This window comes from Prunus dulcis, chromosome 3 (genome assembly GCF_902201215.1).
Source record: "Prunus dulcis chromosome 3, ALMONDv2, whole genome shotgun sequence".
Taxonomy (NCBI): Eukaryota; Viridiplantae; Streptophyta; class Magnoliopsida; order Rosales; family Rosaceae; genus Prunus; species Prunus dulcis.
This window is the reverse complement of record NC_047652.1, coordinates 15,597,922-15,609,867: the sequence shown is the minus strand read 5'-3', so window position 1 is coordinate 15,609,867 and position 11,946 is coordinate 15,597,922. Positions and strand designations below refer to the sequence as shown.

Below are 11,946 nucleotides of genomic sequence, written 5' to 3'. Positions count from 1 at the left end.
TTGACATGTGCTTTATCTTCTCAAAGGCAATAGTGCCAAATTAAAACCATATATTAATATTTATATAATATGCCAACAACAATAATGATGGAATAAATTTAAAAAATTATGTTGGAATAAATGTAGGTGCTGCACAGGGCACTGATGAAATAAACAAATAGGCAATAGAACGGCGCATGCGATATCTTTGTTCTTCATCTCCAAACCCTTATGAATTCTACCTTTAAGACCAACGCTACACTCGCTAATTTGTTTATTAATATGTATATTTTTTTTGGTACAAACGATTGGAGGAAATGAGTTTACACAAATATTCATTTGATGCGTGGGAGTTTTAAACCTTTGTCTACATGGACGGATGTGAAAGAGCTCAATCAATTGAGTCCACTTAATCTCATTTACCGTTAGCAGATAAAATATTGGCATGTTTATTAAGTCAACATTTGATGATTACTGCGAAAGTAAAACAATTGGAATCTCTGTTACTCAGATTAACAAGGGATCAAATTAGATAACTTCTTGGGACCTCAACCCTTGTGCTGCTCAGGCCCTTCATACCTGCTCTGCAAGGCATTCCCTCGTCATGAGCGGCTGTTTGAACTTGACATCCGTGAATTGTGCCCAAGCTCTGTACCGTCCCGCCCAAGCTCACCACACGGCTAACACCTTTCTCATTCGACTCGTTCAGCTGAGGAATGATGATTGGGGCAACAGTCTAAAGTGTGTTGGAAGGGTTCGGATCATAAAACTTCACTCAGAGAGGGCTCTACAAAGGTGTGGGTCCCTAATTCAAGCTCCCTAAATAATTCCCTAGGAGAAAACTAGTCATTTAATTCTCATCTTCACACAAGACCAAAAATTGAAGATGAATATTTAGCAAAGAGCATGCTAATTTATGATTTTACATGCCAAACCTAAAAGTTTTCATCCACAAGCTCCCTTGAAATAGTTGTCCAGACAAGTTAAGCTTGCATTTCCTTCTATACAAGTTATACTCCAGGCATTGGGAACTGAGTGGTAAGAGCTTCAACTCTTCTCTGCAGATCCAACACTCGATCCTTTAGGGAGAATTCAGGTGAAGCTACAAACTTCATAAAATCTTGGAGCTTTGATCCTGAGACTGCGCGTTTAGCATCAATTGCTATCTGCACACCCTCATGAATGTAGTCTGCAACAGCTATGAAATCTTTCTCAGTGAATCCTCTTGTTGTCATGGCAGGTGATCCAATGCGAATGCCACCGGGCACTACAGCACTTTTATCGCCTATTTCATCAAACATCACAGGTGTAAGCCAAATAGCTGAAAGACGAATAAAAACCAAAACTACACAAACAAAATAAGATAGGACGTTCAAAACTAGGCAACCCTTAGGCCCAAATAAGCCTCAAACCAAAAATAAAGGTCTGAAACGCTTAGGGTCCATCTGGTAAAATTATGTAAATGGCTTGATTATAATATTAGAACCAAAAGAAAACACATGCCTAGATTTGAATCAAAAGAAAACACATGCATTTCATATGATCACTTGATTATTTCAAATCCACTGCAAACAAATTGTATCTAGTTAGTTCAAATACATATTCCATGTAAAGCTTTAAGTTTTCATTTACTAATTTAGCTTTATTATCAAATCCGACATTCTTACAAGTCATTTCAGCCTAATAGATCCTTACACTCACCAGGTACTGAATTCTTGTTAAGGGTGATAGAAGCCTTGTCAAGAATTTTCTCCACTCGAGCTCCGTCAATACCCTGTTAATAAAGAAAATGTCAAATAACATTGGAAAATTCGATACGGTTATGAACTAATGCAAAGGATACAATCATAACTTTAATGCTTAACCAATAGTCCAAAAAACAAGAGGAACCTGTAAATTTGATACTATACACCCTACCCAACACCACCACACCCACACCACCACCACCACCACCCCCAACACAAACACCCCCTCCCCGCACGGGGTTCAAGCCAAGCATAAACGTTAAAACTAGTGAAGTCATAACTAAACTGTTTTCATAACTAAACTGTTTTCTTTCCCTTTCCAAAACATCTAAATGCTAAGCTTTTAACAACAACAAAAAGGCAAAATAGGAAGCAATGCTAAACAATAGCTAAACGTCCACATTTCAGGACAAGTTCTCATACAAGCAACAATAATAATAAAAAACTTAAAACAAATAAATTAATCCACAATTTAGGAACTTACTAAAGGCCGCAGATCCACAAGAACCAGATGGTTATCACTTCCACCAGAAACTAGTTTATACCCAAGTTCAGTCAATCGGCTTGCAAGAGCCCTACAATTAGAGACCACCTGCAAGGTAGAGTATCCAGACTAACTTAGGACATGCTTTGGACCAGTTTTACACTGAGGACAGCATAACTGCAGTACCTTATTCTGGTAAGCCTTAAATTCTGGGGACTGTGCATACTTCAAGCAAACTGCAAGGCCCCCAATAGTGTGGTTATGAGGACCACCCTGCATAAAGAACTCGAGCATTTATCCTTTTTTTATATCGAAATTCGAAATATAAATGCTGAACTTATAGAAACAAATAAATGATCAGGTATAAATCAGATTTCTTATCATGAAACAAGTACTAACCTGTAAACCTGGAAAAACAGCATTGTTGATGGCGGATTCTAGATCAACCCCAAGAACTGGATCTTTCTTGAAGAAGATCATTCCACCTCTTGGACCTCTCAAAGACTGAAGAGAAATGTATTAAATTTGTCTGATCATCCAAATATGGATTACAACAAAGGAAGCACATGATAAGGCTATTTATGAAGTATACGCATTTATGTGAACATTTGGGATTTTAAAAAATTTAGTGAAATATAAGTACATGAGGTTGAACAATACCTTGTGTGTTGTAGTGGTCACAATATCGCAGTAGTCAAAAGGATTTGCAAGCACAGAAGCAGCTACAAGCCCACTTATGTGAGCCATATCCATCATAAGAAAAGCACCAACAGCATCCGCAATCTTCCCATGCAAATTCAATGTAATTCATCAGTTGCCAAAGAAAAACAGTGTTTATAAATGCTAATGAATTCCATATTATTATGTATATGGAAATTAAGACTTAAAATACTAACCTTCCTCATGCGAGGGTAGTCAAAATCTCGAGGATAAGCACTAGCCCCGGCAATGATGAGTTTTGGTTTAAATCGGTCAGCCATTTCCTCAAGCTTGTCATAATCAACCAGACCTAGATATAGTTTTTGTTTTTTTAAGGAAAAAAAAATCAACATCATCCCAAAAGAATAACCATTACATCCTTAGTAAAGCTTCAGACAACATCTTTCTTATCCATAACCAAAATGCAGCACCTGTGGATTCATTGAGTCGATAAGACATGGACTCAAAATAAATGGATGTGCCTGATACACGTCTTTTAGGAGTCATGAAACCATGAGACAAATGTCCTCCGTGAGACAAGTCCAAACCCTAAGTTACAGGCACATGTTAGTAGCTACCAATAAGTAAAGAGTAATATAAAGCCAAGAGGACAACTTACCATGAGACGGTCATGAGGTTTAAGAACTGCGGTATAAACCTCGAAATTAGCAGGAGAACCAGATAATGGTTGAACATTAACACCCCACTTCTTTCCATCTAAGTGAAATGCATCTAGAGCCCTTTTTTGGCAAAGTGTTTCAAGCTCATCAATGTGCTCATTGCCACCATAGTACCTGAAATGTATAATCAAACAGTGAGCTACACCAAGCATAATTATTTTAATGAAAGGAACGTATTGAACTCACATTACTCTAAGTCTGAGTATCTATACCTTTTACCTGGTAATCCTTCTGAATACTTGTTCGTGAGGCATGAGCCAACTGCCTCCATAACTGCCCGATAAGTAAAATTCTCTGAGGCAATAAGCTCAAGGCTCTTGAACTGTCGCTCCTTCTCCATTTCAATAATAGCACGCACCTCAGGGTCAGCCTCACTTAACCCATTGTCTACAAAACTGCTTCCATTACCTGTAAATCAAATAGAACAATTCCTGAACAAGTCAGACATAATTCCAGCCACTAACCAATGTTGCTTTCACACTTCATTAGAAGTTGGAAATATTGAGGCTGACTATATGTTTTCTTTTAAAGCTGTTTTTTCATAAGGATGATTCTGAAAAAAGAATTGAGTTATCAAACTATGAAGTTATACTGAGTAGTGATTACAAAACCTCCAAAGATGAATACGCAGGGCATCAAATCCAAGCATGATAATGGGATATCATTCTAGTAGAAGCAGAGTTAAAGGAATTTTTTTTAAGTAAGTGAAATAGAAATTAAAAAAAGGATTATAACACCATAACCTTTGCAATACTCGAAAGTATTCCTACCCAAGAAAATCACAGAAAAAAAAAAAAAAACTCAAGATACATTTTCAATATGAATCATAAATGGAAACATAAATAAATAAAAGTAATTGATATTGGTTCAAGGGTTGGAGTATAATTACCACCAATTTCAGGCAAAGTCACCGAGACAGAAGAGGATGGCCTTCCAGCAACCAAGCTTCCTTCAATGTAAGAAGAAGAAGATCTAACGGGCTTCACACAAGTGAGCTTTAGTTTATGTGAAAATCCAGTACCGATAAGCCCCTTGTTTGGACAAATTGTTCCTTTGGTCCAAGTGGGCTGTTGAAGAGAACCCATCACTGCAGCTCCACCACAAGCCTGCATCTTTGCTTCCAAATACTATAATACCTCACAAGCTTCCTACACATTCCAAAGAAAACTCTGAGCGGTGAGCACAAGTATAACATGCACATGATATGAATACATAAAAATTAAATACGGAGTTCCAAGTTTGTCATAAAAGATACAAAAATTGTATTGAAAAGTAGTGATCTTCATAGTAAATGTTTTCCGTATGCTTAACACTTATAATTTGTTTATATGGGTACAGAGAGAATTCGAAAAGGAAATGTTTTCCCAAGCTGATGAAGCACTAATAATTTGTTGAAAATGGCTGCTTTTAAACCGGTGGCGGAACCGGGATTTCAAAGTGGGCTGAGGTGAACTTAGATGCTTTTTATTTTCTTAGTTACAAAGTTCTAAGAGAGAGAAGAGAAATACAAACCTGGAGCAGTACAGCGGCGGCCTCGATCGCTGAGGAGAGAGCGAAAGAGATGGAATACAGAAGAAGAAGCAGATAAGGGAACAAGTCGAAAAGGTGAGAAGAAGAGACAGCCAGAGAGGCTGAGAAGAAAGTGAAGAATAAGAAGAAAATATGAAGCGGGTCGGCGATGAAAATTTTATATAGTGAGTGGAGCGGGTTCACGGATTGGGGTTAGGAAACAGAAATCAGGCCGTAAAAGATTTGATTTTTTTAATTTCTTTTTCTAATTATTATTTACTTTTTCGGGCCTAAATTATAGCCATGTTCTCGGGTATTAGCTTATGAATTTCAGGTAAATTGTAGCGATGTTAATGTTCTGAGGTATTAGACCTGTTGAACTTTCTGGTGGGTGTCAGTTTTCAATGTCTATGATGGTCCTGAATACCAAAGAAAATGATGAGCGTCTTGTTCTTGACTTCGTCAAACGATTGGGCCGAGTTAGGAACATTTTCTCAGCTGTTGGGTTTTTAGTCTTGGCAACAAGACTACTTGATTTACGGCGAGTATTTGCCATTTGGTGCCTGGTGCTCGGCTACTAAGAGATCTCTCAAGTCAATTTGAAACACAATGAATCAAAAGAGTTAGGAGGAAAAATGGATTGTATGGTGCTCAAACGGACTCTGTGAAGAACATAGTTACTTGTTGAATGAATGGTTACAATAGTGGTGCTGAAGAACTTTGAAACAAGCTTAAGAATTATTGATGATATCCTACGTTGAATCCTAAAAAGAGGTAAAAAAAATTCCTAAGACTTGATTAAGAAGTGCATTGAGAAGCATTTCCGCTTGATTTTTGTTGAAAGATTGATGATGCTTAATAAGAGTGTTGCTATTTCCACCCCCTTGTTCTATTTGCTCACCCACCTTATCTTCTCATCCACCATGTAAAATTGAAAACACACAAACTTATCTTTCCACCCACCATTATACCTAAAATAACATTTAATTATTAAAGTAAAATAATATTTTTTATAATTTAAAACAAAAACAAAAACTCTCTCTCCTCCTCCTCCTCCTCCTCTAGGGATAACCCAACAGTCAACATCCACTTTTCCTTCTCCCACCTACAGCCACTCCACCTCCCATCCCAACACCGATTCCTCCCCCACCGGCGAGAACCCTATAGATTTCTACACCTTCAACCCCACCCTTGTTCTATATTTTTAATTAATTTTATTGTTTTACAATAACTCCTTTTGCAAAAAAAAATAAAATGAAGATGATAATTATGTCTTCATTTTTTTTTGGCAGAAACCCAAATTTCAGGGAGGATGGGGATCTAGAATCGATACATAGAGATTGCGGAGGGGGTGTGTGTGGTGAGAAATTGCAGGGAGGGTGGGTGGGTATGAGGGCAGGGACGATGTTGAAATTGTGGAATTTCATTTGTTGACTTTGCCAAAGCAAAGGAGTCAGCTTGCTTAAACAATGGTGCTTCATCGCCGCTCCAAAACGAACTCTAATATATTCAAAATGCAACTAAGTTGTAAAATGAGAGAACCCTTTTTATCTGGGTTTGTTGTTTTTAGTGTTGCAGTGGCAGTGACTTCTATCACCAAGGATGAAAGACCTCTAAGGAAGAAGCCAACAAGTCATGAAGGAGGGAGAAAGGAGAGAGAGAGTTTTTTGTTTTACAAAAGGGTAATTTATCTTTAAAATTTTAAATATAATGTAGATGAAAAAATAGGATAAGATGAAAAAATAGGATAAGGGTGGAAATAGCACCACCCCTTAATAATCGGAATGTCTTGCTATTTATAGACAAAGTTGATGCCTTTAAAAAGGTGCCAATACTCTCGGCCACCACCCAATCCTTTGCGTGAACCGCCTTCCTACTTCTGATTCTCACCTCGATCACAAGTCCCAAAGCTCCTTTTCCTAAATAATTCTTCTTTTCAAGTTACGAGAAGTTGTTCGACATCCCATCATTCTTTTTGCCTTATGTTTGATCGTCCATATATTGAGGTAGTGCACGTGAAGACTCTTATCAATCAGTGCCTGCAGTTTGCTCGATTGTTCTCATTATGACCGAGGAAACCATCAAGTTTTGACTTATTTAGCTTCAACTTTGTCTATTGGGCTAAGACTTTAGGGCGAATCCATGATTTGGGCCAAGCCTTGTTACTCGAGCCGAGGTTTTTGAGTCATGGCTTGGGTTTGTAAGCCTTGCCCTTTGGTTTTGCTTTTGGGCATGATCACTTTTGTCTTTTAGGCCCAAAATTTGACTCAATGGGCCTTCCAATGTCATCTCCACCCATAGGCCAAATGAAAAAAACTTGGGCACAAACAAGACCATCTCATTAATGGGGTGTTAGTTGGATTGACTTAGGCTTTTGGTGTGCTTGCAAGTGGTCCATGGTACCCCGTGTGTGTGAGTTTCCCCCCTCATCTCCCTAACTTAGGCACCAACAGAAAAAAGGTATTAGACCATATTTGGGAAATGCTACAGTACTCGAGGATTGGGTTACAAATTTGGCCTAAAACCGACACAACCAAACCCCGTGCCCATTAAGTTGGATTGGGTTCCATTTGACAATGTCTAGATTTTATCGATACCTTAGTCTTCGAGAACACAATCTTAAAATTACAATGAGTTTTTATCATAAATAGCCAAAATTACCCATTAAATTCATAAATGTCAATTTTTTATTATAAAAATTTTGAATATAGCAAAAAATGCAATTAAAAAAAATACCTAAATGCCCTTAAATTTAAAACCCAGATAAAAACCTAAAAATACAAACCCAGATTATAGCACATATCCATTTAAATTTCGTCAATATATCGATATTTTCGCGATATGAAACTGAAAAATAAATGAAAATTGTTGAGAAATGGCGGTATTGCACACAAGAGGACTCAAACCCCTCTCTCTCTAATCCTCCTACTGAGCCTTATCCAACATGCTGCGAACGAGTTTGTGAATAAAGCTACGACGTGTAATATTTATATGGTCTTTAAAATTTCTACAAGCTAATATTATCTAGGATAAATTTTCATTAAAAAAAAATCCCTAATGATAAATTTAGGCATATGTTTAATGTTATTTATTATTTTATTATGAAGTTGTATTTTTTTGTTTTTGGTTATATATTATGGAGTTGTATTATTATTCACTATTGAGTTTTAATATTATTCATTATATGTGATACTAAGTTTTAACGAATTCTTTCTATGTGGTACTAAGTTACTCATATATTTTATTTTTATTTTTTTTTCAAGCTCATATATATTATCATATGTAATATATTGTAGTAAATTATTATAACTAAAAAATTATGGTGTGTTTAATTTTCTTTCACTAATTACTACATATTTTCTAAAGACACAGTATTTGTCAGGTCGCTACATAATCAACTTAAATCACTCAAACCCACCATGCCATGCATTTTATTCCAATTTTTTGTGATAAAATAATAGACAATTGACTAAATGAACATCCTCTAAAGTTACAATAAAAATTTCCAAGTTTTTCTCACAATTTCCGTGATTTTTATTCAATTTTTATCGATATCGATATTTTAATCGATATATCCGTGTTTTTGGACCATCGATATTTCCGAAACTCTCGATATTTTAGACCTTGATTTGAATTAGGAATTGAAATATACATGATAATATTGCTAACAGCTACAGACTCTTTCTGCAGTAACCAGCATATAGGCAAGCAAATCAAACATAAGCTTTAAACTTTCTCGTATAGCCTACCACACTTTGTCTGGAAAAAAGAAAAAAAAAAAAGAAAAAAAAAAGCCTGTCACACTTCTGCTACTCAAAATTTTCCTTCATATACAAAATACTAGAGCTAATTAATTTGGCCGATTGTTTTCTTATTATTATAATACTTCGGATTTTGTCTGGTTCTGTTGTTAAATAGTCACTATTAATCACCAGATACAACTCCCCAACTTCATCATTCTAAGCTTTTTGCCTTGCCCATTATATATTCTTATTTGTAAAGAAAATTCGGACCAACAAAAAGTTTGCACAGATAATTAATTTAAGTGAGAATTTTGATATATTTGAAATTTTTTATAAAAATTGATATTTATAAATTCGGGATAAATTTTGACTATTTATGATAGTTTGCTGATTTTGTTTCCATGAACAGCGGCATCAGATGGGAAACCCAAATAGTCAACATCTACAAGCTCAGTGATTTGAGACATTTTCCGAAAAAAAAAAAAAACTTCAAAACGACGACGTTTCTTGTTAACCATTACACTAATGCACACCATCATAAACACCAGCACCTTGGCTGTCTGTGTCTGTCGTCATTTAGTTAACAAAGCTGAAGGCTGAAATTGACTCTCCTTTTGGTCCCGGAAGGTAATTTCTGGGTTTTCTTTATCATTTTCTGCTTCACAGCCTGTTGCATTGAAAATCTGTCATCTCTCTCTCTCTCTCGGTTGTATAATTGATTTTTTTTGCTTAGTGTATCTAAGCACCGATGTCAGTTTGGATGTTCTAGTTTATATTTCCTCTATACACAATAAAAATTAAAATAAAATAAAACAAGTAGTATATTGTCTTCTCCACTGCCCTCTGCAGATTCTCCTTCTATAAACCTAGCGTCATATTAATTTACCCAAATAAAAGGTTGGGCAAGTTAAGACAGTTTGGGGAAGTTGGGAGCTATATTTGTGGTAAAAGCATGTTACTTTTCTTGTGAATTTAATCCCTCCCAGTACAAGTCAAGCTCTAGTTCTATGATTATCCTCAGTAGTTTTATACAATTCTTGTTTGATGGTCGTAGCTTTAAGGAGAAACGGGTGTTCTTTATGCCCTTCCCTCCATTTGACTTTTTTGATATCAGGATCAGTCATTAGGAAAAGCCAATTCTTGGAAAGCATTCTAAGAAGATATTTATTTATTTTGTGAGCCACTTTTTGACACTCTAGGCCTCCATGAAAGAGAATTTATGGAGATTAATCTTTAATTTGATGTGTGTTTTTTTAATTTCATTTCCTAATCGAAGTTTGTTTGGGGCCTCCTTATCCAGATCTTAGTAGTAACTTAGCATTTTGTGTTGAAGGTAGACTGGATTTTTGAGTAAACCATAATCTTCCTTTTCGTCTTCCACCTCTGTTCCTTCCTCTTTCTTTCTCTTCTATTTCTCTCCTCTTTAAGTTTCGTGTGTTTGGTTGGGTGCAGTCCAAGAACCAGATGGCCATGGTCCATCCAAGTGTGATAGGTTGGTAGGTTGGATGTAATCACATGGTTCATGAACCATTGAATCATCCAACTGTGAATTTTTAATCCCTGGATTAGTATGTTAGTTGTCTGATCCGTTTAAGGAGTTCAGTGCAAAGCATTTTGCCATTGGATGAGAAGTAGTGCAAGTGGCTGATCAGCTATGGCTTAGTGATGTAGAAGGTGGGCTTGATAAGTGAGTTGTGGCCAAGGAGGATGTTTGGGTGAGGAACTCAGGTGATCATATAATCAAGTACAGTATAGAAATGGTCTTTAAAAATCAAGGGTGTGTGCTAGAAAGGCGCACCATCATGTTGTTGTTAACCCTTTAAAATCTAATCTAATTATTGCTTTTATCTTTGAAATATCAACTGTCTTCTTATTCAGAATGGAAAAGGAGAAAGGAAGAAATTGAACAGGAGGAAAGTAGAATAAGATCAGCTTGAATGAACTGGAAATTGCAATTGCAGATGTGAGTTCCATTTTACAGCAAAATTTTCTGATGTTCTGTTTCTTGACAGGTCAGAGCGGGTGCATTTAGAAATTAGAAGAGGTAATCCTAGTCATTGGCCCTGTTGAAGAATTAGAATCTTGAGGCATGGACTCTGAGATGGTAGTGCATGAAGGTGGGTGCCATTGCAAGAAAGTAAGATGGCGAGTGCAAGCGCCTACCGGAGTTGTGGCTTGGAGTTGCAACTGCTCGAATTGCTCTATGAGGGGCAACACTCATTTTATTGTCCCTGCTGACAGATTTGAGCTTTTGGGTGATTCTGAACAGTTTCTTACTACTTACAGCTTCGGTACTCATACGGCGAAGCATAAGTTTTGTAAGGTTTGTGGGATAACTTCATTTTATTATCCACGCTCCAACCCTGATGGTATTTCCATCACATTTACGTGTGTTGATCCTGGAACACTAACCCATATTGAGGTTAAGTATTATGATGGGAAAAATTGGGAAACCTCACACAATCAAACAGGAATTGCTTCTCAGTCGAAGGGTTGAAGAAATGATTCATGTTGGTGATATCGAATTAGCATTAGCAACAAATAGGAACAACTTTTGTAGTGTGGAAGTTGATGTTCGTCACTGTGTTGCTTGCTCCTACTGCTTTTCCAATCATGTATCTGGAACCATGACTTGTGTGTGATGCTTCCTTCTAGTTTTTGCTTTTTTGTTTTGTTTTTGTTCTTTGGCCATTTGTAAATATTCCATTTTTAGTGTAAGAAAAGGAAAACTTAGTAAAAACTCCCTACAACTCAGAAATTTATTATTCTTAGGCCGTAAATGGGGTCTATACCATATAACCCAGAAATGGAGGGCTTAAAGCTAAATAAATAAATAAATAAAAAAGAGGACTTAAAGCTAAACAACGAAGAGGAGCCAAAATTTTGAAACAGTGCATGTTTATAGGGACAGAATTTTGTTGATCTCCGCCATGATTGGAAGCTAAACTTTTTTTGTTGTATGGAAATGGAAATGGAATGGAAGAGGGAACAGGATCATTGGCTTCACCTGCAACTCGCAAAAGCATAATTGACAAAATCACAACCACAACAACCACTAACATGCTATTTATATCCATCTCTCCTTAGGGTTTCTTTTTTTCTTACTT

At 36.5% G+C, this 11,946-nt stretch overlaps 2 protein-coding genes across 3 annotated transcripts; one reads left to right on the top strand and one right to left on the bottom strand.

Moving 5' to 3' along the window:
• Positions 1-404: 404 nt before the first annotated feature.
• LOC117621495 (serine hydroxymethyltransferase 3, chloroplastic) lies at positions 405-5,410 on the bottom strand. Its single transcript, XM_034352013.1, has 12 exons — positions 5,100-5,410; positions 4,477-4,735; positions 3,800-3,995; positions 3,527-3,701; positions 3,339-3,456; positions 3,105-3,217; positions 2,869-2,991; positions 2,608-2,712; positions 2,395-2,481; positions 2,209-2,316; positions 1,681-1,753; positions 405-1,264 (listed from the first exon to the last, which is right to left on the bottom strand). Exons 2-12 carry the CDS (start codon positions 4,697-4,699, stop codon positions 990-992), a joined length of 1,596 nt encoding a protein of 531 aa, XP_034207904.1. The 5' UTR covers positions 4,700-4,735; positions 5,100-5,410; the 3' UTR covers positions 405-989.
• A 3,829-nt stretch (positions 5,411-9,239) lies between these two features.
• Positions 9,240-11,579, top strand: LOC117622545 (centromere protein V). Of its 2 annotated transcripts, XM_034353266.1 has the most exons (3): positions 9,240-9,394; positions 9,435-9,466; positions 10,852-11,579. In XM_034353266.1, the coding sequence occupies exon 3, from the start codon at positions 10,929-10,931 to the stop codon at positions 11,334-11,336; it is 408 nt and encodes a 135-aa protein (XP_034209157.1). In that variant the 5' UTR covers positions 9,240-9,394; positions 9,435-9,466; positions 10,852-10,928; the 3' UTR covers positions 11,337-11,579. The 2 variants fall into 2 exon arrangements, with proteins under 2 accessions (XP_034209157.1, XP_034209156.1); XM_034353265.1 differs by having other exon boundaries at positions 9,385-9,466.
• Positions 11,580-11,946: the final 367 nt, after the last annotated feature.